The 25,440-nt window shown below is 39.5% G+C and overlaps 1 protein-coding gene across 1 annotated transcript in view; it reads right to left on the bottom strand.

Annotated features, from left to right (window-relative positions):
- Cfap54 (cilia and flagella associated protein 54) overlaps window positions 1-25,440 on the bottom strand; it is a 290,039-nt gene that overhangs the window by 183,683 nt on the left and 80,916 nt on the right. The window contains exons 24-30 of the mRNA XM_045152254.1: window positions 22,145-22,292; window positions 19,698-19,853; window positions 16,436-16,558; window positions 6,798-6,923; window positions 2,891-3,008; window positions 806-895; window positions 38-164 (exon numbers count right to left, since the gene is read on the bottom strand). Of these exons, the coding sequence (XP_045008189.1) occupies window positions 38-164; window positions 806-895; window positions 2,891-3,008; window positions 6,798-6,923; window positions 16,436-16,558; window positions 19,698-19,853; window positions 22,145-22,292 (888 nt within the window). The remainder of the gene's footprint in view (window positions 1-37; window positions 165-805; window positions 896-2,890; window positions 3,009-6,797; window positions 6,924-16,435; window positions 16,559-19,697; window positions 19,854-22,144; window positions 22,293-25,440) is intronic.

Here is a 25,440-nt window from a genome sequence, read left to right as displayed (position 1 = left end):
AGCAGTAAACATTTACAAAAACTAATACTACAAATACCTTCTTAAGAAGTCACAAACGGGAGCTGCTATCTCCACCACGAGATGAAATTTTTCATCATTCATGCATTTAAGCATAACTTGCGTAAAAAATTCCAGGAATCTAGGTCTTTGCTTAAATTTCATAACTATTAAAAACAAAAAAACTCATTGTACATTCACCAATATACCCCATTATTGGTTACTACTGCAAACAGTCTTTGTTATAACAGACAAGTTGATTAGCCTACATTTTCTATTTCTCACATTGAAAATTTTAAGAGTAAATGTTGGATGAACTATTTTTTTCAGTAGCAAATAGTCCTTTATACTGTATATTTTGTTCATTTTCTAAAAATTTCAATGTTGAGAAAGATTTAAGTGAAGTTGTTTGTAATATATGATTAACTGGGTAGAAATGCTGGTCGTTTCATAATTACCATTAACTTTATATTTCACTCTGAGTCAAGCAATAATATTACCATCTCTTTATAATTGAACTTCAACATAACTAATGCAGTTTTCAATGCCTTCAATTTTGCAAGCTTCACAACAGCACTTTTCACCACCAAAATAAGCCACCATGAATGTTTTCTTTCCAGACTGTAAGTCAGGTCTCCACTTAAGCCTCTCATTACTTGGAAATCAAGAATCTGCATTATTCTCAATGGGTATGAATACAAAGAATTCTGCTAAGAACAAGGGAGACATTTAAGCATACAGTAGAAACAAAACCTATGCATAATAATCTTTAGAGGTTAGATGATATGTGCACACTCAGGTCACCTACCTTCCCTTATTGCACCTTTCACTGTCCAATTTGACACTATGGGATAAAGGAACATAGGGTCTTCTGATCCTGAGAGTTCTGCTGTAGTGTCTAAGGTTAAAAAATTAGTAAGCACAGTTATTTTCTGATCTAAACAACCAAAACAAAAGGCTTTTGAAGGATATAAACTTTAAAATGAGTAAAATACTCAATTAAATACTAACTTATGAGTCTTAAAGTATACTACATTTTGGAGAGAAAAAGAATTAAATGGCTGGCGATATGGCTCCACAATTAAAGGTTCCTGCTTGCAAAGCCTGACAGCTCACATCCAATCCCCCAGGACCTATGTAAAATCAGATGCACAAGGTGGCACATGCATCTAGAGTTCATTTGCAGTGTCAGGAAGCCTTAGTGCAACCATTCTAAGTCTCTCTCTTCTTTCTCTCCACAAACAATTAAATAATAAATAAATAATTTTTAAAGAAACCAATAAACTCAATTATTTCCTTCCATTATTTTCCCCTAAAATTTAAAGGGCCCACCTTCGGAATCTACTAATTATGTTAATCCTGTCCTCATAAAGTCATCTTTAAAAAGAAGTACAGCATAGCCACTGGAGCCAGAGGGGGTGGGTTCAAACTCAATTTGTTTTCTTTAAGACAGGGTCTCCTTACATAGCTCAGGGTTGCCTAGAACCTGTGATCTTCCTGACTCAATGTATGATTACAGGGGTGTACCACCACATTAAGCTCTAGGTGCAAGTTCTAACCCTGATACTTTTTTAATTGTGAAACCTCAGGAAGTTACTTAACATTTCTGTCCCTAAATTTATTCATATCTAAACTGAGCATAGTAACAGTGCCTTTGGCTATCACATATGACTCACATGATTTTTACTGTGTTTGAAGTATTTAAGATAGTACTGACACAGGGTACACACAATACAAAATACTTATTTTTGTTATTTTCATTGCTAATTATACTGCTTAGCATGTTATACTTTCTACTTTATGCTACATTATACTTCATAACAATAAAATATTTTATTGGCATTATGAAGTAACTAATTCACATCTCTACAATGCTTTATACTTGAAGGAATAGTACTTTTATATATGTCACAATATAATTACAGCTTTCCCAAAACTGGGTTTTCTAATTATGAAAATAATATACCACTGAGTTAAGTTAAATAACTTTAGCTTGAAACCAGCAGGAAATAGTGAGATTGAGAGAAATCCAACAGCGTAACCACCAAACTCTAACCAAGGAACACAATAAGAGAGGTGAGCAGGGCCATGAAGTTCTATAAGCGTAGATGGCTCCCAGGAAATCCAGAGGCCAATGTGGAGCCTCATACTGGGAAATTGTAGGTGCTCTCTTGTTCTACAAGAGTTTTTTTGATGTGCTTCTTTAAAATATGACAATCATCAAAAACTAAATCAAATTTCCAGAGTTTTCAAACAGAAAACTCTAGAATACTAACCACTGCATTAACACCTTAGTCCATTACAAAATCACTATAGTATAGTGACCTGAAATTAACTTAATCTTTCATTTTACTCCCTATTCAAGTAGGCACAGTACATAACACAAGATGTCATCACAATATCCTACTATCGTTCAGTTGCATATCTACCTTTAGAGCAGTAATTCCCAGTTTGGGCCATCTCTACCCACCACCACTACATGTGCTTCAAGGTTGTTACAAGGGAGATGCCGTGCTTTGCATCTATGGGTAAATCCCAGGGCTGCTGTCCAACAGCCTTCAGTACCTAGGACAGTGCCCAAAGAACACCATGGTCCAAAATAATAACAGTGCCAAGGTTGCTTTAGAAACAGAGGGCAATCTCAAGTCCAAGCCAGCTATGTAAACTTAAGTAAGCCATATATCTTTGTGAGCCACACATGTAAAAAAAAAGAAAGAAACATCTCCCAATCCCTTAAGTGACAGGTGTTGTTAGGATTAATGACATAATGTAACAGCACCATGTAATCATTTAAAGGGTTTACCAAATACTAATCTCATCTTAATTCTCCAACAAAGTGTTTTCTCATTCTAAGAAACATAATGCTGAGCATAAGAATAGAGGAGAAAATTACATTGCTTTGTCAGTTTTAGTAGATGTGTCTCCACCAAGGCCAGCTGTTCGCTTATTTTTTCAGGCAACAGTACCTGCTGGGGCTTCTTCCCTCTTGAATATTTCTTAGAACAAGAGCCCTAGAAACATTGGTTAAACATCAGAATACATTTTAACAAGTTATAAAAAACTATCACTTTATATGATGTTTTTATACATTAGTAGAAAAAAAGCATGACCTGCATAACCAATATCAATTAGCAATTAATAACAGATAAAGCATTCTAACTTAAAGCCAGACACAGTACCACAAATTTCATGGAAAGTAAGCAAACTGCTTCCTTTTCCTTTTCTTTCCTTCCAGAAGCTCCACCAAATATAAGCAGCCAGCCCCCTCCAGTATATGCATCTTCTAACTGCAGCTCAGGCTATTTCTCAAAAATCTTCAAAAAAAAAAAAACCTACAGACAGCCCTTAGGAATGTATCCTTTTATTGTTTTCTTTTTTATTTTTCCCACAAGAAGCTTCTTTACAACTAAGTTAATTACTTTTGCTATGTTGCCTTTCAATGAAACCTAGCAGGATCAGTAATAGTGGATTAAGTGCTGACCTGTGTACACTTAAACTTCCCACCAGCTATTCTTTGTCTGTGACCTCGAACTGACCCTGTCGCTGTCTCCTGTTTTCAAGAAAAAAAGTGCTAAGCACCTTTAGGCTTAAAAGAGGTCTCTAGCATTTAGAAGCTGCCTCACTAACAAATTAGCTGAACCCATGGTCTTAATCAGAGCAAGTGACACAAACTTTTGATGGACCAGAGGCTTGGATCAGAGAGGTATGAGACCCTACCTACAACACCACAGAAGGACAGTCTTAAGTAAAGGTCTGGATGATACAAAATGGATAGTTGACAGAGGAAAAACTTGTTGAGGGCCTGGAGAGGTAGATCAGGGGTTAAGACACTTGCCTAGAAAGCCTAAAGACTCAAGTTTGATTCCCCAGTACCTATGTAAAGTCAGATGCACAAGGTAGCACATGCATCTTGAGTTCACTTGCAGCAGCTAGAGGCCCTGCACACCCATTCTATTTCCCTCTAAATATTTGTCTCTTTCCTTTACTCTCTCTCTGCAAAATAAATAAATACATAAAATATTCTTAATTGGTGAAATACAGCATGTACACACACACACACACACACACACACACACACACACACTGCTCCCAATTTAAATAAAACTACCTGTAGGCAAAAAGAAAAAACAAAATTCTTCTGTCAGGACACTTGATTACCCACCAGAGGTTAATGGTAAGTCCCCACTGCTGAAGATACCATATGCTATCAGTAAGGACCATGGAGAGACCTCGCTGGAATACGGAAGAAAGCCAGTCCCCAGACAGCCCATCTAGTGCTGGAAAGCGCTACATGAGCTACTGGGGGAAAGTGGCCAACATCTGTCCAAGCAACTTGAGATCTATAAGTGACTAAGAGGCAAACAACCTGACATGATGCTCACACAAGTGCAATAGTGGTACACAGCTATGGTGGGTAACCAGCTGCTCTTGGATTGGCTAAGAGATCCACTCAGTGGAAAGGAAACCATATCTGGAACTGGGAAACAGTCAGAATCATATCCACATGATGAGTTCACTCTCCAATATCAAGATCCCACCAATCCTGGGCTACAAGAGGGCCTATATCCATTAAATTCTCTCAAAACAAACAATGGCTGTCTCATTTAACCTGTGCTGACTTCATTCTTTGATAGAAAATCTGCTTCCTTTTTTCAGATGAAAGCAGGGCCTGAGGAGAGAAACAGGCCATCACACTTCACTAGGGCCCCAGCTGAAACCACAGAGGAATTGGGGAAATGAGCAAGAGTGCTGCTCTGGGCTGGAGAGATGGCTTAGTGGTTAAGCGCTTACCTGTGAAGCCTAAACACCCCGGCTCGAGGCTCAACTCCCCAGGACCAATGTTAGCCAGATGCACAAGGGGGTGCATGCGTCTGTAGTTCATTTGCAGTAGCTGGAATCCCTGGTGCACCCATCCTCTCTCTCTCTCTCTCTCTCTCTCTCTCTCTCTCTCTCTCTCTCTCTCTCTCCCTCCCTCCCTCCCTCCCTCCCTCCCTCCCTCCCTCCCTCTCCCTCTTTCTCTCTCTGTCTGTCACTCTCAAATAAATAAATAAAAATAAACAAAAAAAATAAAAGAGTATTGCTCTGTCAGTGAACCTGATATCAGCACAAGGGTGAAGCAGATAGACACTGAGGACACTCAACACCTACCAAACCAGAGATCCAGGGGATCCTAAGAGCCCATCCTCTAAATCACCTAAAATGAACCCAATATGGCTCAGGGAATTTCATGGAAGAGAGGGCAGAAAGATTCTTAGAGCCACAAGTTAGGTCATTACACACAGACAGTGCCTCTTCCCCATAACTGATGGCTAACCTACAATGCATGACCCACAATCCCCATGGGGATAACTGGCATCCCCAACAAGGAGGGGGTCAGGGATGAGTGTAAGGATGGCACCATCATGTGCTGTTTACATACTATGTCCATAACTAATACAAAATTAAATGACTCAAAAAAAAAAAACCTGCTGAAAAAGCATCATCGCTTTGGAAGTCCTCCAGCCATGTGGTGGTGATCTGTGAGGCTTTTCTCAGCATTTGCTTACACAGAAAGTGAGTGGTGTGAGTACTCGTCTTCCTTCTCAGCATAGGTGAGGGCTAGACATGGGGCCAACCAAGTGCAACACTGTGAGAAGCAAGAGGCTACCTCACCCAAGAAACCAAATGGGGCTCTCTTTCCTTTCTAGTGTGCTCAGAAACCCAACAAGCTGATGTTAGAGAGATGAAGACCTGGGTTCAATTCCCTAGTATCCATGTAAAGCCAGGGGTGTAAAGTGATGCATGCATCTGGAATTCATTTGCAGTGGCAGGAGCCCCTCGCATGCCTATATTCTCTTATCTCTCTCTCTCTCTCCCTCTCTCTCTCTCTCTCTCTCTCTCTCTCTCTCTCTCTCTAAGTCTCTGACCCTCTGTGTGTCTGCCTCTTTCTCTCTGCTAGTCTCTTTCTCTTAAATAAATAAATATTCATTTAGAAAGGAAACCCAATAAACTGACATTTCAAAACTTAGCCTGTGAAATCATGTAGCCCCCACAATTTCTAAGAAAGGCAATAAAGCACAAGCTCTTATAAAACCCATGCTTAGGAAACACATATTAAAAAATAAGTCTCAAAAATTAGCAGTCTCATAAAGAAGAGAATTAGTATTATAATTACTTTCAGAAACCTACTTTGAACATGAGATTAAAAGTTCTGGTATAAAATAAAAAAGAGTTCTTGTGTATATTTACTACTTTCAGTGACCTACTCAGGACATAACATCTTGGACTCAAAAAAGAGTTCAAAGGGTTGTTAGTCCAATGTCCAGCTAACACAGAAATCTCTCTCCTCAGCCAACTGGCAGTCAGTACCTGTAATAGGGACTGTTCCGCATGCATGCCTTATGCATATTCTTTTTTTTAATTATTTTTAATTTTTTATTTATTTATTTGAGAGTGACAGACACAGAGAGAAAGACAGGTAGAGGGAGAGAGAGAGAATGGGCACGCCAGGGCTTCCAGCCTCTGCAAACGAACTCCAGACACGTGCGCCCCCTTGTGCATCTGGCTAACGTGGGACCTGGGGAACCGAGCCTCGAACCAGGGTCCTTAGGCTTCACAGGCAAGCGCTTAACCGCTAAGCCATCTCTCCAGCCCCCTTATGCATATTCTTGACCACAACTCCAAAATGAGTTGTTTTGAAAGAGTTCCTAATATTACTTTTCTCCCATGAAACTATGACAAAGTAAAAATTGATCAATTTTTTTCTAACATGGTTAATGATAGTAGTCTATGTGTAAAAAGCAGAAACAAAACAAAATTACCTTTTCTACAGTTTCTTCTTGTTCATAACCAAATACAGATCTGCACCCTATTGTGATATCCAACAGCTTTTTTCCATAATTTATGATCATTATTGCCAGGTCATATTCCTTCCATGAACGTAGGATCTAATTAAAAGTAGGTATTAATTATCTCTGTTGGATGCTTGTCTAGGTTCAAGTGCAATGTATCATCTTTCATGAATTCAAAATCCTGTAAGTGTTGTTAGTCTATGAATGCTGCTGTTTTTGATAAGAAAACTGCAAGCTTACCTCCAGACCCTATTTCCTTAGAATTAAAAATATATAATTCTTCTATTTTAATTACCCATCAGTAATAAATTCCCAGAATCTCTCTGGGCCAGATATCCATGCTTTTGGTACAGTAATTAACTATAAAGAAACTATTTCATTTGAAAAATCCATACTGAACAGTCATACTTAAAGGTCACATACATACTACCACTTCATGTTGAGTTGATTTCCTTTTTTATTCTTTTGTTGTTGTTGTTTTATTTGAGACACTGTCTCATGTGGCTCAGGTTGGACTAAATGTAGTAAAGATAACCTTGAACTCCTGATCTTTCTGTCTTTCTCTACCTCTCAAGTGCTGAGACTTTGGACTACTACAGGAGCTGGACAGTTTCCTTGCCTAGGCAGACAAATGAGAAAAAGGGCTGTTGGTAAGTGTAGATTCGTTTAATTTGTTTGTTTATTTTTATTTATTTGAGAGCAACAGACAATGAAAGAGGCAGAGAGAGAGAATGGGCATGCCAGGGCCTCCAGTCACTGCAAATGAACTCCAGATGAATGTGCCACCTTGTAAATCTGGCTTACATGGGTCCTGGGGAATCAAGCCTCAAATCAAGGTCCTTAGGCTTCACAGGCAAGCGCTTAACTACTAAGCCATCTCTCCAGCCTGGTAAGTGACTATATTCTAAGGAAAGATGGTGAAGGGGGACCCTTCTTCCTCCTACTTCTTCATGGCCTGAGTGAATTTTCCCACCAGCAAGCTGGCTTGTTGGGCTTTCTGGGAGCTGACAGTACTGGATGCATCAAGGACCAACCAGTGCATTCACCTTGATTTAAGCTGACCAATCATGGACTCTGGATGGGCAAGTTTCCTCCAATAAAAATCCAGTTCCCATTGGCACTATAGACTGAGGAGCCTGCTCTCTCTGCTTTCTTTACCTATTACTTTATAATATACGTTATTCTTTTAAACCCTTTCCTGCCTTTTATTTCTTTACTTGGCAGAGAATAGGAAGCCAACACCACTAGATGGTATCAATTACAAGCATGTACTACCACACCCACTTTATCTTGAGTTGCCCTCTGTGAGAAGTGCCACAATGCCTAATAGGCATGATGTCTTAGAGAGCCATTCATTTTCATCATTGATTGGCAAGACATTCTCATAGAGGGCTGGTCAAGAACAAACTGTGGGGCAGATTCGGTGACAACTAGAAAGGAAACATGGACTGAATAGAGATGAAAGGGTCCCCTCTGATACTCTGCTTGGTACCAGCTTCTTCTTTGGCCTCTCCCCTCCAATCTGGTCCTTTATAACCTTCTAACAGAAATCTTTGGCCAATCATTCCTTGATCTTACAAAAACATTGAGGCAAGCATAATCTGGGAGCCACCATGCTTTGAAAACTCATGCTATTCCAATGCTGAGTCACTTCCCAGCATACCTGCTATCCCCTCATGTCCACAGTTTCACTTGGTCATTAAAACCCTGGCTCTAGCATCAACTCCAAGAAGTTTTCCTTGCCATCAACCTGATTTGCATATGCCTACTGCAACGATATGTGAACAAAAGCGGACACATTCGTTGTCAGACCCAGTGGGCAACCAACAGTGTAGATAAGCATGCATGAGTGTATTGTACAGGCACACATTCTTTGAGTGAGTAGCTATAAGGCACAACTGCTACTTTCTCTGCAGGGAAAGGCTATACTAAGGGGCTTAAGGACAATGCATGACTATCTAGACCTAATAAGACCAACCTAATGCTAGGAAGTGGGACCAAGAAAATATGCTCGGACAAAACAATGAACAGTATGGAACCAGATGGGAAATGTTGGAATAAATTTTGTAAAGGCAGATAGACCAAGTCCCATGGGGTCTTGACTGCCTGGCACAAGAGACCAGTCTACTTTGGAAATGTCTATGAGAGGGCCAAGTCTAGCTACTAGAACATAGACATGAGAGCCAATGTGTGCTCTCCATTTCTACTGCATCCACTTTTCTGAGTTTTCATTCGGCTTAGAGAAAATCACGCAGCCTTTTCTTCACCTTACTTAAGTATACTAACAGACAATAGTAAATGAGAAAAAAAAAATTCCAATCAAGAGAAAAACAGAGTAATGCTTCCATGCAATATGCCACATGATGGACAGGAATAAAGAGTGTGCCAGATGTTTAGCACAACAACTTTCAAACAATGTTCTATGGATGACACATCTCAAAGTGGTGCTTACTTGGAATCTAATGACTTCTGTGGGGAGGGGGTACACTGAACTGGAGAGATGGCTCAATGGATAAAGTGCTTGCAGCCCAGTTCTGAGTATCTGAGTTCAGATCCCCAGACCACATGTAAAAACCAGGAGCTATGGTGGACTTCTCTAATGTCTGTGCACTTGTTATAAGAAGGGAGGTAAAGGCTGGACAATATCCCGGACACTCACAACAGGAGCAGTGAGCAACCGAATGCCTGACACCGCAGTGCTGACGGAGTGGTAGAGACAGGAGGACCACTTAGGTTCCCTGGTCACCCAGTCTAACTGAAAAACAGGAGGCTTCAGGTTCAATAAAAGGCTGTGGGGGGAAAGTAGTGCAGAAGAGCTACATAGAAAGACACCCAACACTTCTCTCTGGCTTCTGCATGCACACACAGGGTCCACATATGTACACACGCAAACTAAAAGAAAAGTGTTGCACTTGTACAACTGTCCAGACAATGAAGCCAGACGTTGCCATTGGCCCTTGCCTCTCGGTCATTTGTCTCTGTCGATTTCCAATTTCTCAACTCTATTTCAAGTAATTCCTGAACCCCTTCCATCCTCTCTGCCCCCCACTTTTCCCCACTACTTTAGTTATCATCTCTCACCTTCTAATTCATTCCCTCCCTCCATTCTTTTCCCTTTTGAATTACTCACTGCTGTTTAACCTGAGTCATTTTATTTTTCTAAAGTGCAGACCTCACTTTGCCATTCCTGGGTTATGACTTCTCTCAGATCACAGAAGATGGTCCTTAGTCACCTAACACCAGTCCTCAAATATTTAACCATTACCTCTAACACAAAAGGCAAACTTGATTTTCCTTTTCACAAACTAAATATTCTCCATATTGTCTCAACGATTACGCCTATCAATGTTAATAATCCTGTAGCTATTGTATATTTTCCCACCCTAATATTTAACTTTGCTTATAAAGCCTTGCCATAAAATGTTTGAAATGCCATGTAATCTATATATTTTTAATTTTTCTGTGTATTTTCTGTCTTGTTGTAAAGGATACTCCCTCACCCTAACACCATACAAATCTCCTTGAGTCTACCTGAACATTCTTATGGTGTGAGGTAGGGCTCTGACTTGGTTCTCTCCATGGTAACAGCCACGGATACCAGCCAGCACCTTTCATTGAACATGCAACTAAAATAAATTATCATTTTCTCAATCAATTAAATTGCTATCATTGTAACAGATTATTTTCTTCTATAGATTTAGGACTATTCCTGAATTCGCTTATCTATTCTACTCACAATGGTGTTAACACTATTTTTTTGTATTTATTTGATAAAAGGTTATATTCTTTTACCCTCGTCACTGCCATTCCCATTTCCCTTGGGTCACTCCTCAGTGTGATCCTTGGTATTCACTGTAGAGTCATTAAAGCTTTAGTCAGTCTCTGCGGGGAAGGAGAAGACTATGCCTCAGGATATTCCTACCCACACTGTGTCTCTTAACAATCTTTCTGCCCTCTCTTCCACAATGTTCCTTAAGCCATGGCAGGCCTGTTAGCAGTCTGATTTTGTGTTGATTTATCTGCCTTATAGTAAAATTTAGTAACTAATGAGAACTTTAAAATTATTCCAGAGGGGCTGGGAAGATACCTCAGTTAGTAAAGTGGTTTCTTAGCAAGCATGAACAGCTGATTTTAATCCCTAACACCATGGCATTGACCAGTGTTGGGGAACCTGCCAGAAATCCCAGTGCTGGGGAGACAGAGACAGGAGGATCCCCAGAGCTCATGAGATAGCTAGTCTACCCTAATTAGTGAGCTCCAGGCCAAAAAGAGACTCTGTCTCACAAAAAGGTGCATAGAGTTCCTGAGAGTAACACCTGGGGTGGTTGTCCTCTGGCCTCTGCAGCGCATCGAATGTGTGATTTCAGGAAGGGTTTTCATTGCTATGACAGTCAATCCTCCTGTGCAGGAACTGAGTATGGCCTGCCATATGCTCACATCTTCTCTTGTGTCTCCTTGGCAAGGCTTCAGCTTCTTGCTGCAAGTTTTTAGAATCTTTGTTAAGCTTTAAATGCTGTATCATAAACGGCATAGTCTGTTACTGACCGTGGCTGAGATAAAAACAATCTACTTACGTACAATCACTTTATATATTCTTTAATAACTCTTTAGAGTATTTCTTAAACATCTATAATTATATATGTCTTATGTTTCTTCTCCTGAGTTATAAAGTTATTGTAAAATCTTTGGTGTGTAAGGAGCAACTTCGGAAAATGTGACTCACTATTAAAAGTCAGCATCTATTTCCTGAGCTGGATTTCTAAGGAAATGGCTTCAGAAATTTGCCATTTAGTGTGATATTTGCTGTAAATTTTAGGTAAATGTCTTTATCATTATACAGCCTCTTCTTTCCATTCCCAACTTATTAGAAATTTTAATAGGAAAGGTTCTACGTGGTATCAAATGCCTTTGTGGCATTTTTCATATAATCTTATTGTTCTTTAATTTGCTTCTATATAAAAAATTCAAGATTTGTTTTATTTCAGTCCTTTTTATGATGCATGGAATCAAATGCAGTCCAGACTTAATAGTTAATCCTTGTCAATAAGACTTCCTGAGACTGGCAAGTGACAAGACGCCATCAATGACCAGGCAAGGTGACCTGGCCAGTCAAAGGAAGGACACTACCCAACATCTCTCTTTGTCCTGGTTAATGTCGGGCCTAACTCTGATTTTTTTTCATGTAAAAATTACCATTTTCCTTCATTATTTTTGCATTATTTGTCACTTTATTTGGGGTGTGTTTTTTGAAATAATGCACATTAGAACTAGGCATTTTAGGACGTCAGGCTCACGGCGATGGCGTCGGGGCGCATGGCGGCTGCAGCGCGGGAGTTTTCCTGGCAGGCTGCGGCCCGCGGAGGAGGCGGGCGGTGGGGAAGGCGGTCGCGGCGGGGGGCGAGGCGGAGCCTGGCGGGTCCCGGGCCGAGCCCGAGGCGGACGGCGGAGGTGTGCTTCGTCGCCTGCGTGAGGCCGAGTGAGTGCGGGCGGGGTGGGCTCTCCCAGCCTCAGTCTCCCCATCCGCAGGGAGGGCTCGCGCCCGTTTCAAGAGGTTATGGTGAGGAGGTTACCGTGTCGTGCCCATTGTCGGGCTTACAGCCGCGTGACCCGGGGCAAGTTGTCCCTTCTGTGCCTCGGGACCCCCGCATGTGTGAGTTGGAGAAGAAAACGTCACCGACTCAGATTGGGTGGGGGCAAGCCATTCCTTGTCATGCGGTGCCTGCTATGAGTGTTATTGTGAGGACCATAACGACTCCATCTTTGCACTCCGACTGCCGTTTCATTGTAACTCTCTGGTTCCCAAGTGACCCAACCACCCATTGATCACTTTCCCTGAATGACCCAGGCCACCCATCCCCCATTGGCACTTTCCTGGAATGTCCCAAATCACCTGTCAGATTGTCACTTTCATGTAGTGGCCCAAGCCCTGAGGCAAGGTGGATCGCCCTGCTACCAAAGAATTCCAGTGACATCCACCGCCCCATAAGTATCCCCTAGTCTGTAAGGAAAGTTGCTTCTGACCTGCCTGACCAGAGTCCTCTGGCTTTCCCCAATAAAGCCTGTCTCCGCTGTTGAGTCCAAAAAAAAAAAAAAAAGAACTAGGCATTTTAGCCCACCTAGTAGTCTCTGTCTTCTAAGACCACTTATACTTTGTTAAATCACTAATATACATACCTTAATTGCTTCCATTTAAATAATCTTTTTCTTCCTTCTTACTTTTACTAAATTAGCCATTTTCCCTCCCTGTTTTTATTCCCTGATCTTGGTTCCTCTCTCTCATTCTCCCCAGTTCAATTATCCTTTCCCTGTCAAGTTAAAAATCCAAATTCTGTTGATAGTGATATATTCCCATCACCTTTACAAATACATGATATATCAAAGAAAATGATAATCCTGTGCTATATATATTTATATATAACTAATACATCCATGGCCCACAAATCTACCTGTGCACATCCCACCTAAACAGAACACAGGTTTTAGTTCTCAGTTGTTAATAAGTCATTCTTTTATATATGACTCCTCTTTCAAGAATCTCTACTTCAACATTTACATTACAAAGGCCTAGTCACCTCATTATTGTCTATTTAATTTTAATAATACATATGTTATGAGATTCAGTGCTCCCATTATTCTTCTCCCCTTTGTCTTATCCCTGTCCTGGGATTTCTATTCTGAAGCAATTGTCATTTGATAAAGTATTTCCTCAAGTGTTTTCCTCAGATAAGTTCATGGGCAGAATGCCTTTCAAATAGCTGCCCTGCTGAAAATGTTTATTTTTGCCCTCACAAACGAATGCTATCTTTCCTGGTTATTAATTTTGGACCTTAGGGTTTATCCTTCAGAATTCTACAAACAATGTTTCCATGTCTTCCCTTCTAGTGTGACTGATAAAAAAAAGTTTGAAACTAGTTGATTCTCTTTTCATTGCAAGTAATCTGTTCTTTGGGTCTCAAGACTTGAAGATTGTCCTTAGTCTCTGACGTCAGAAATCTCACCAACATCCCTCTACCTGAGTGTTCTAACCTGAGTCCTGCCTGACACCCAGCGTCCTTTCATTTTCATACTATGAATTTTCAATCTGCTTGCTGAATTTATTTATCATCTCTGGGAACCTCTGATCCACATTGTAAGGCATTTCTTGAGCCTTCAGATTTGACTCAAGACTCTAGAAAGCCCTGTCACCATGATCTTCATCAAGAATGTTTGTTCACTTGAAGAAGTTTGATATCCTCTAGTATCCGCTTATTCAGTTGATTTGGGCCATCTTATTGCTTTCACTTGGAGGTTTTCTTGGTCTCCTATTGGAAGTACATCATGTCTCATCTCTTCTCACATAGTGAGGGATAAATAACACAACTATTTCAGGCTTGCTTGCCCTTCCTCCCTTGACGCACTGAAACACTTTAGTGAATCTCTACTTTTTCTCCTTGTGAACAGCTAACATTCTCTCACACTGACAAAGGCAGGTCACAGATCTCTGCAACAGTAGTAAACCAGTGGGTGGGCAAAAGACTACTCTTATTTCCAGCTCTTGAGGTCAGGCCATGAACAGCTAGCAAACGATGGCTTACTTTGCTGAAGTGGAGGCCTCTCTGTTACCAGACCTCCACAGAGGCAAGCTTAAGGTCAGGCCAGCCCACCTGGGCAGTGTTTCTCTGGACAAAACAGAAAGACCATGAGAGAATTACCTAACACAGACAGGTAGAAGTGAATGACCTTCCTTTGAAGTGTCACTGGATTCTGTCCTAGAACCTTTCAGGATCCAAACATTTGAGTCAAGAAATGTGGATAAATAAGCTTCTGCCTCTATCTCTTGGTTTCCAACATACATGAGGTCCCATAAAATGCCCTTTCCCCAGATAGTCTGCCCTAAGGTGAGCCTCTCTGCTTTACCAATAGGCCTGCTCAGCTCCTTTAACTCCCTGATACAGGAATTCAGCAGGAGAAGCCAGGGATGTGGCGTCTGCTGCCAGGGAATTGTCCTCTATTTTCTTTACCTTAAAGTAAATGGCTTTATACCCTGGGCTGTGGCAACATCGCTATAGTGATGCTTCTCATTAACTAAAAGCTCAAAAAAAAAAAATAACTATTTCAATCATTTTCACCCATACTTGCAAAAAAAATAACATATCTGCAGGAATCCACGGATTCTATTACAATGTCAGACATATCTATGGGCACATAGACCTCTTATAATAGGTCTGAGGTTAACAGGTTGGAAATCCATTGCTCCACATGAATGGTCTATCCCATCAAACCAGCCCACTCAGATGATGCAATAGACTGAACTGTCAATGAGTGTCCAGGTGCATTTGCTCACACGAATTCTCATGCCTTCCACCTATACCACCTGGTGCACAGGTCTTCCCACCTAATGAAAGTCCAGCCCCATAACCCTCTCTCCCTTAATTACTTTTCTTTTTGCTTATATCTCTTAAGGCTTCTTGATTATGATACAGTGTTAGTTTGTTATTTTTCTTTTCTTTTTAAAGAATTTTAGTTGTTGCAAGTTCAGCTCAAGACTCAACAACCCTTGCCTTGTATCCAAGAAAATCATGCATTATTTTGCCTATAGGGCCCTAGGAGATGCTTGAGTTTGCAACTCTTACTTAGAACATGTCCAAGACTCTCATCTCTTAGGTGAAGCCTTCATGGACTATCCCAGCCCTTAGTGATCTTTCTGCATTTCTATGTGGGATACCACCTACCATTCCTTACCCAAATTAGAAACCTAGTACCAGCAATGATTTATGATTTATTCCATTTCTCTGCTATGATGAGGTTCTCTGTAATTCTTTGGACATAAGACAAATAAATAAAAAAGGACCTGATAAATAAATAAATATAAATATAAATATTATATATATATATATACACACACACACACACACACACACACACATACATACATACATATGAGCTTAAATGAAGTGGCAAATTTCAATGAAAAATCAGTGTACATTCTCATCACCCTCTCCCTAGGTTAGATCTCCATATTTGCCACTGTTCTTCATTATAGTCTCAGTTTACTTCTACAGTTGAGTTCAGGGTACTACAGTCTTGGAATTGCTCCCTAGTCTGTCCTTTCCTTTACTTTTAACATCATTTTTACATTCTGATCTCATGACATTATCATTCCCATTGTTCACTTATTGGCCCTTAAGTCATAACCATGCAGCTTGATCTCTGGATATCCAAGTCCCCCCACCCCCACACTCCAAACGCTGGTTCACCCATGCAGATCTGTCCTTGGGTTCCATTGTGATCACATCCTAACAAGGTGATATGCAGACTGAGGACAACATACTAAGCATTACTAATGTTTTAGAGATTTGAAACATACATTCTATGTGACCACATACAATGGACAGAACATATATAAATACTATTTCAGTAACGTCAAAGTTTGGTTTATAGAGCACCACAATTTTATCAAAAAGTTCACCAACAGATGACTATCCTGTGATGGTCATACTTCATATTAGCTTTTCATCTAAAAAAATTCTTTGAAATGCTATTTTTAAGAGTTCTAATCACTGTGATTAAAAGTAGTTTGACATTCTCAGTACTCCTAAATGTTATACCAGACAAAAGAGATGAGTTACCTTTGTCATGTAGAAGATACAACAGGCTATCATGTGTTGCACGCTCTCAAAACTTGACATTTGTTTCCTTGAGTGAACAATATTTGGTATTCCTTGCAACACCACGATACACTTTATCAAGATCTGAAAAACAGAAACAATGAATGATTTTTGTGTCAAAATATCATACCTACTCAGTATAAAATCATATGACTTTGAAATTATTAAATGTTCTTGGAATCAGTAATTATGGATAGCACTTATTATACATAAGAATATACATAGATAAAATAGATGTACAGATAGAATGGATATATTCAATTTTCAGATATCATCCATTTAAATAAACTTGAAAACTACAAAAGAACACCAAATAAGTATAAAACAAAGCATAGTTTCACAAGTATCATAAGATATATAGGCCAAATGCTGTATGTATCTGTTACAGATTGAAGGTAATATGTTCCCCATAGTCTCATGGATATAAACACTTGGTTGACAGCTGGTGGCATTGTTTGAGAAGGTTGTGGAAACTTTAGGTGAAACCTTGCTGGAGTAAGTGGGTCACTGGACATAAGCCTTGAGGTTTTAATAACTTGGTCCCACTTCCTGTTTACTCCCTCTGCTTCCTGGTTGTAAATGCAATAGGACCAGCCATTTCCTCTTCCTACATTCATGCAGTCCTTACCAAGGTATACTGTATCCCTTCATAAACTTTAAGCCAGATAAGCCCTTCCTCCCTTAAGCTGATTCTAATCAGGTCTTTGATCACATTAGTGAGTAAAGTAACTAATATAGAATCCAGGAAACTAAAGGTCACATCAGACATACGATGACCTTGAAAAGCTACAGAGAGTAGTATAGGGTTACAGGTACCTGAAATGAGACTTTCCTTTAAAATCAAATCTAAATGATCATATAACTGAAAAATCAACTAACATTAGTCTTTACCTCCTTTTTTCCATGTGTCACATTATATGTTTGTGAATTTGATCAAGAGCTAGAGTATTAAGTTTAGGTTTCAATATCACATCACAGTTCTGAGCTAAATAATCATCAGAAATGTAAAGATAAGATTGCAGCAATTCACTCATCATTCTGATTCCACCCAAGGATATATTAACAGATGTACATCAGCTCTTTCAAGGCACATTACTGGCTTTAGGCTTCCATTCTAGGAATATTTCATTGTTACAGCACATTGGTGAGTATGTTTAATGTTTTTTTAATTCCTCCCCTCCAAGATCACCTTCTATCTCCATTGAACACCTCATCCAAATCATAGTAATACTGTAGCAGGTTTCTCAAAGCTCATATATACATATGTATGTATCAATGTACATATAAACACAGAAATGCTGTTTTATAAAATGATATTCACATATGCTTTTCTCACATTTGCATTTCTCTTTCAACTTTGTCTTTCAAAAAAATCCCTCCAAGTCTACAGTGCTAACTCTATTTCATTTCACTAATGGCCACAAGGTATCATCTGGTGTGGAGCGACCATAGTTCATTGTCCTCAAATTAAACTCTTTTGTCACTGATATTTTAAAATCTAGCACTACTGTTGCCACCATTAAGACCTCCACAGTAAATACCCTGAAATATGTTTGAGTGCCAACTTTAAACAACAATTGAATCACCATCCAAGAATAGATTGTCATAAGTAAGGATGAGGCTCTGCCCTTCAGGCCACAGTAACTCCCTAAGTCAACGACCATTTTGTGGTACCATATCCTCAGGAGGTAGAGTCCATAGATCTAGGGCACAACAGATAGAAGAAACATTCTGGCAACTAACAATTTTATTCTGTGGAATACATAACTTATAGTGTGATAGCTCTGTCAGATAGGTGTACTTTTAATTTTATTAAAATTATATTCAATGAGATAAATTACCGGTAGAGGAATGACAATGTCAGGTATATTTGTTTTTAATTTTGTTTAAAATTAGATTTTATCTAAAGTTGCTTTATCAAAATCCAAAAGCTTATAATAATTCACATTTCTCCATCAATGAGAGAGAATGTCATTGTCATAATACATTTTCACCAGCAATAAGTTACAGACCTTGTTATATTGTTAATGTGATGTGCATTTCTAGGAATATTTAATGTTTGAGCATCTTTTTCTATGTTTCTAAGACATTTTGATTTGCTCATCTGTGAATTACTTATTCATACTCTGTGCTGATTTTTCTACTATGTTATTGTCTATTTGTAAGACTTTACTTATATATATTTTATCTTTCATTAACTTCGAATCACTTTCCAAATCCACACCTTCCTATTATCTTTGTTCTGTGCTTTTAGGCACATTTAGCTTCTTTATGGTTCTAGAACTTTTGTTCCACTTACAACATTTTCCCCTAAACCTGGACTACACATGTTATCTCCTGGGTGTTGTCATATTTGTTTGTTTCTCTTTTTTTGCTCTATTTTATATTTATGCCTTGAATACTACTAGATATGTTTATATGGCACAAATAGGGGTCCAACTCTACTTTCTTTCACATGAATATCTGGTTGTTTTAACACCATAAATTTAAAATGTCCATTTGCTTCCTTTAAATGGGAATGGAACTCAACCACTAATTCTGTTTTGAACTATTCACTGCAATTTCACCCTTATAATAGCTTTAGTAATATGTGTTGATGACACACCACCAGATCTGCAATTATAGGAACATGAAAACTAAAATTACCTTCTGTGTGGTGTCTATGCATTATGTATGTGTGTGGGCATACTTATGTGCAAGTGTGCATGAAGACCAGAGGCTGACATCAAGTGTCTTCCCTGATCATTCCCGCTTTATTTACTGAGTTAGGGTCTTTCAGTTGAAATCAGAGCTCACCAATTCAGCTAGTTTAGCTAGCCAGCTTGCTCTAGGGATCCCCTGTCTCCATGTCCAAAGCAACAGGACTGCAGATGGATCACCATACCCACTTTGCATTCATGTAGGGGCTGGGTATCTAAACTCTGGCCCTCATGCTTGCAACACAGGTGCTTTATTCACTGAGCCATCTCCCCAATCCTGAGGTAAGTGAAAATGAAGAGATGACTATCGCCAATATTTGATGTTGAGCAGCAATGGGGCTGGATGTGTTCAAAGAAATACACTTTATATGCTTCTTTATGCTCTCTCAGACATAAAATTTATTCAAAATTTCATGCTTTTTGGCTTATGTGTACTTCATGAAGGACAGACTGCTTCTCTTTCCCATAATAAAATACTGAATTGTCATTATAAAAATACCTCACATGGTGAGGGATAGCCTTACCTGTATAACAGGTACCAGAACAATATTGTGATATATGATAGGTGAGAGGAGGCCATAACACTGAGTCACTGCTTGGAGGGCATAGCTGGGATCATTGAGGAAGTTGCTGAGGTCCAATGCCACTAGTATTCTCTCACATTCGTTCAGTCTAGCAATCTGAAAAAAGCATATGCTGTTACTCAAGCTAAATACTGGGTGTTTAACTCCACATGTCACTACAGAGAGGAAAGGGTAGGAAATGTGATCCTTATGTTTAACAACAGCATGGATGATGGAATGAAGAAACTGTAAATTTAGGAACAAGAATAACTTTCCAATTATACTACATATATATAGCATAATCTTAGAATTAAGCATCAGGATAGTTTGGAAAAAATACAGGGACCACAAACAACAGAAAAGGTACTCATTTTTATTGGCAAGACAAAAATTTGGCTACATTTTAATTTCAGAAAAAATTCTGGTTCTCAAAATCATAAATTGTGACAAATAATTAAAATTTAGTATCTGAACAATATTATAGCCACTTGAGTAACAATTCTGATTTCCCTTTTTGATGCATGTGAAAGAGGTGAATTTTCAAAAATCCAGACTAATATTCTATTACACTTTTGCTACCTGAATAAAAATGATGACAAAATGTGAAGTTACTGGTTTAAGATTAAGATTAGCAGCAACTTAAAAAGGAAATTCTCTCTTTTTTCTTTTCCTTTCCTGAGGAGTTTGTTATCTTGTATTAATATTTACAACATTATACAAAAAGGAAAGTAGAAATTTCTACACAACTAGCTTTTCCTAGCATGGTAATTCTGCATTTTATAATTTACCAAAACACTATTAAAATGGTTTCCTTTTCAGACTGGATCTGCTGAAAGAAAAGACCAAATGCAATGTAGTAGGAACTGATAAGTGGGTAAAAAAACTTGAGCTCGCAGAACAGTGAATTTATCTCAAGCAAAAGGTCATTTTTTCCCCACTGGCATAACTTCATGTAACATTTTTATTGGTTAATTAATGAATGAGCAAATTAATGGGTAGGGGAAACAACTGCAAAAGAGAAAAGGAAAGAAGCAAGATGACTAAACCATCCGTATCTAGCAAAGAAGAGACAGAACAAAGAAGTTCTAGCTAGAACTGTGTAAGATGATTATTAGAATTAAAAACACTATAGGGTTGCAGATTTACGCAGAACCATGTTTGTAACCATGTGGGAGTCTGTCCACAGGTGACATGTTAAGTTCCTACCTCTATAGAGGAATGCAATGTCAGAATTAAAAATAACATGTTGTGTTGGTATATAACAGCATAAAAACATGACCAAGGGCTGGAAAGATGGCTTAGCTGTTAAGATGCTTGCCTGCAAAGCCTAAGGACCCATGTTCGATCTCTCCAGATCCCACATAAGCCAGACACACAAAGGTAAGGCAAATGCAAGGACATACATGCCCACAAGGTGGCGCAAACATCTGGAGTTAGGCTTCAGTGGCTGGGGCCCTGGCATGCCAATGATCTCTCTCTCTCTCTTCCCTTTATCATTCTCTCTCTCTCTCTCTCTCTCTCTCTCTCTCTCTCTCTCTCTCTCTCTCTCTCACACACACACACACACACACACACACACACACACACACACACTTTCTCTAAAAAAAAAAAAAATGACCATGATAATAAGTATTAAAAGGTAAATTGGTCCAGGGGAGGGATAGCTCAGCAGTTAAAAGCACTTGCTGTGCAAGCCTAAGGACCTGAGAGGGCCTGCAATCAACTATATTCTATTCTCAGCACCCAATTAAACTGCTGGACAAGGCCACACATGCCTGCAACCCCAGTTCTGTGGAAAGTGGAGACTAGAGAATCACTGGGGCTAATGAAAACAGCAGCTCCTGATTAGACACAAACTCCATCTCATGGAAATATGTGGGTGAGTGATAAAAAGACTGCACCAACCTCTGGCCTCCGCACACACACATGCACAGGACGTGTACTCCAATACACACATGTGCATAAACGACACATACCACACATGCACATGCAAAATATAAAAAGCAAGTTGCAGAACAGTAAGTAGATCAAAATACCATTTTCAAATAATCATAATAATGGGTTTTTATCTTTGCCTAGTTTAAAAATTGGAAAAATATGAAAATGAAACCACCAAATTCTTACAGATGGTAGAGTTGCAGGGGTTTCACTTTACATATTGCACAGATTTGAATTCTGAAATACATACCACTCTTGTCTACAGGGGAAAAAGGTAAATTAGAAAGGAAAGAAACATGAACGACGGCTGCAAACCCTACATGGAATATGAAATAAAGCAACAATACGTGTGCCGGATCCTCTTAGTCCACTCACGAGACAGAGCACACAGTCCCCAAAAGAATATGACCTTGAAATATCAAGGAGCAACAATGAGACCAACTTGGTTTTCGTCACTTGAGTTGACTTACTTGTTGGGCAGGGAAGATCTCATTGCCTTTAATGTTATCACAGAAAAGATTTTCTTCTTTAATTTTAATGTCACTTGTTATAAAGATATTTCTAAGGAAAAGGTATAAAAGGATTGAAGAAGTTTCTGCCAAAATATCCAAATGCAGCCTGCAAGAGAAACGAGTGGTGTTACAGGTAGAACCACAGGATTTTCTGCCTAGCACGTGTATTCCACTTCTTAGGTTTAGTTGCTCTCAGCATCCACACAGTGACCCCACTGGCAACAACCACATATGGAACAGCTGGTCTTGAACTGCTGCCTAAATTAAAACTGAACACAAGCTCACAATTAAGAAATAGAAGCTGCTAAAATAGTATGTCACAGGTCTATAAAAATAAATGCTGGCTTTTTTTTCTTATATATAAATTTCTTTTCTACCAGTATAATGAAATCACTACAAGTAAGGTTAGAGAACAGGATCAGTATTTTAATTTTTGAACTTTATGGAAATTGGGATCATTTATAGCAAACTCAGTTATGATTAAGGAGAGAGAGTTTTAATAAGTCTTGGATTATTTCTATTTATCTTCTCTAATTGAAGTCTACAGTACCAACCATTGGCAATACTGAAAGCTGCAGTCTTTCTTCTTTGTTTCCACTGTTGCTTCCTTGGTCCAAGGCTTAGTTGGTGACAAACCCACCCTCTCTCTTAAGTGGCAGGTGACAGCTACCCTACATATCCTATGACCGGATATAAAACCAGATCTGACATCCTTATTCGCATTATTCACACCTGAAGATGGCTGCACCATGTTAAACTCTGGGCTTTTTTCAGTTCTCCTACTCTACAGTGCAAACTTTCTTGTTGTCATGATGATCTTGACACATACCCTTATTCCAACCTATGGTCTCCTAGCTTGCTTTCCTCCCCTACTTACTTCAGACTCGGGGCAATCTTTTAGTAGTAATGTTCTCAGCACCTTAGGTTACAACCACCTCTGTAGCATGTCTGACCCTGTAGGGAGGTCACTGACAAGCTTTTATATTCCTGTTACATAAGTCATTTATCTACTTCTTCATCCTTTCATTCAAAGTGGAATTTGTTGAAAAGCCATGTATGTCCTAGACCCTGGGATATAAAGGTGAGTCAAATGGGACTCTCAGCCATTAAGGATCACTACAAATACATGTCATATACCATTAGCTATGTCACTGTGCTTCCCATGAACACTTGCACTTACCTTAGACAACTCCTTGTGTACATTCCCCATAAAAGTGTTCTAACTCACCTGACCTCTCATGCCTTCCTGGCTCTAGCATGACAGCATTAGTGTCAGCAGCATTTTCTTGTATCTTCAGCTCCTCCCTCTGCACTGGTTCTCTTCCATGTACCCTGCAACTTCTTCCTGTAAGCCTGCCTTCCCTCTTAACCTTCTGTCTGCTTCCCTCCTCTCCTTCCCACCCAGTGCCACATGAGTGGCTTTTGCTCATTATAATTATCCATTTTCATATACTTAGCCAATCACTTTCAAGCCATCATGCCATGGCTCTTGAATTCACTGGTGTCCTCCAAATTTTGAAGTCTGCCTCCTGGTTTCCATCCTACTCAGCACTGCCTTGAGCCTGGCCTGTCCTTAGCATCTGATACGGCGTGTTGTCCCCCAGGTAAAACTCTCACTCCCCTTGGCAGTGCATTTTCCTGGATTTTTATCTTCTCGTCAGCAACTTTTCAATGGCCTTTCATTGTTCCACCTCTTTCACCTGTCCCTTAAATTGTCAGGATTCAATGCCACCCTTGTATCTTTTCTTCTCAACAGTCACCCAGAGAGATGGGGCTCACTTTCAATATTTCCATGATGACCTTCATGGACAAATTCTAAATAGCTACATCTGACTGTGACTGGCTCCTGAATGGCAGCCAGCACTAAACAAATACATTTCCTGACATCTCTAATCCATAAAGACATCTTGCTGGAAAACCAGAGGCAAAATGTCCATTATCTTCCTGTCAGCACTCAGTCTACCTCTTATGTGCCCTTAGTAAACGTCATAGACGTCCCAGTTAACCTGAGATCACAATCTCTTCGCTCCTTCTCCTCTTCTACAAGTCACATAAAAATCTAAATCCTGGGGCTGGAAAGATGGCATAGTAGTTAAGCCATTTGCCTGCAAAGCCAAGGACCTAGTTTTGATTCCCATGGACCCACATAAGCCAGATGTATAAGGTGGTGCATGCTTCTGGAGTTCGTTTGCAGTGGCTGGATGCACTGGTATGCCAATTATCTCTCTCTCTCTCTCTCTCTCTCTCTCTCTCTCTCTCTCTCTCTCTCTCTCTCTCTCTCTCCATCTTTCTCTCTAGCTCTCTCAAATAAATAAATATATTTTTAAAAATCTAAGTCCTGCATCTTCCTTCTCTTAAAATCCCACTCAGCTCATTATCCTAGAGAGTCCAAGATCCTTGCACATGGCAAATGCTAAGTCAACATTTATTGAATGGAAACAGAATTATACCTTTATGTAAGAAGAAATTATTAATACCTTGATAAACACAACATTTGCCTTTTCTATTAACTTTGAGGAATGAAGGGTTTGATGTCTTTTTTGCATCTGTACGTGTGCCTGGTGTAAATATGTACATGTTTATATGTCCATATGTACATGGCTACACATGTGTTCAGGAGCATGTGCAAATAAAGGTTGATGTTATATGTCTTCCTCAATTATTCACTGACTTATTTATTAAGACAAGGTCTCTCACTTGAATGCAGAGCTCACTAATTTGGCTAGTCTAGTTAAAGTGCCTTCATAGCACGGGGACTATAGAAGGGTTTCCATCCTGCGTGGCATTTACATGGGGCGGGGCATCCAGACTCGGGTTCTTGCACTTCCATGGCAAGCATTTCACTAACTGAGCCATCTCCCTAGTCCTGGTCCTGGTCTTCTCTTCCCATCCAAAGAATTTCAGGCATTAATAAGCAGGTAAAGTAGTTTTTATTCTGAATTTTGTTGAGATGTAGCCTGCAATTATATTAGTGCTTCTGTCTGAGGCTGCTCTTAAACAAAAACCATTGTATATTGTATAGCTTCCACCAGCTTATTTGCACTTACTGATGGTCTAACCCTGGGAGCTTATTTTAAGCAAAGGAGAACCTTCACAATCACGGTCTACACACCAACCCTGACCTTAACTCTCACCTCAATCCCAACTTTATCTGGTCCATTTCAAAAGTCTCCAGTGAATATTTTTGTCTCCTTGCATGACTGATAACATTTGGCACTTTTATTCTATAACTTCTCTCTGTATGTTGTCGTTGT

This window comes from Jaculus jaculus, chromosome 6 (genome assembly GCF_020740685.1).
Source record: "Jaculus jaculus isolate mJacJac1 chromosome 6, mJacJac1.mat.Y.cur, whole genome shotgun sequence".
Lineage (NCBI taxonomy): Eukaryota > Metazoa > Chordata > Mammalia > Rodentia > Dipodidae > Jaculus > Jaculus jaculus.
This window is presented reverse-complemented; position numbering and strand designations above follow the sequence as displayed.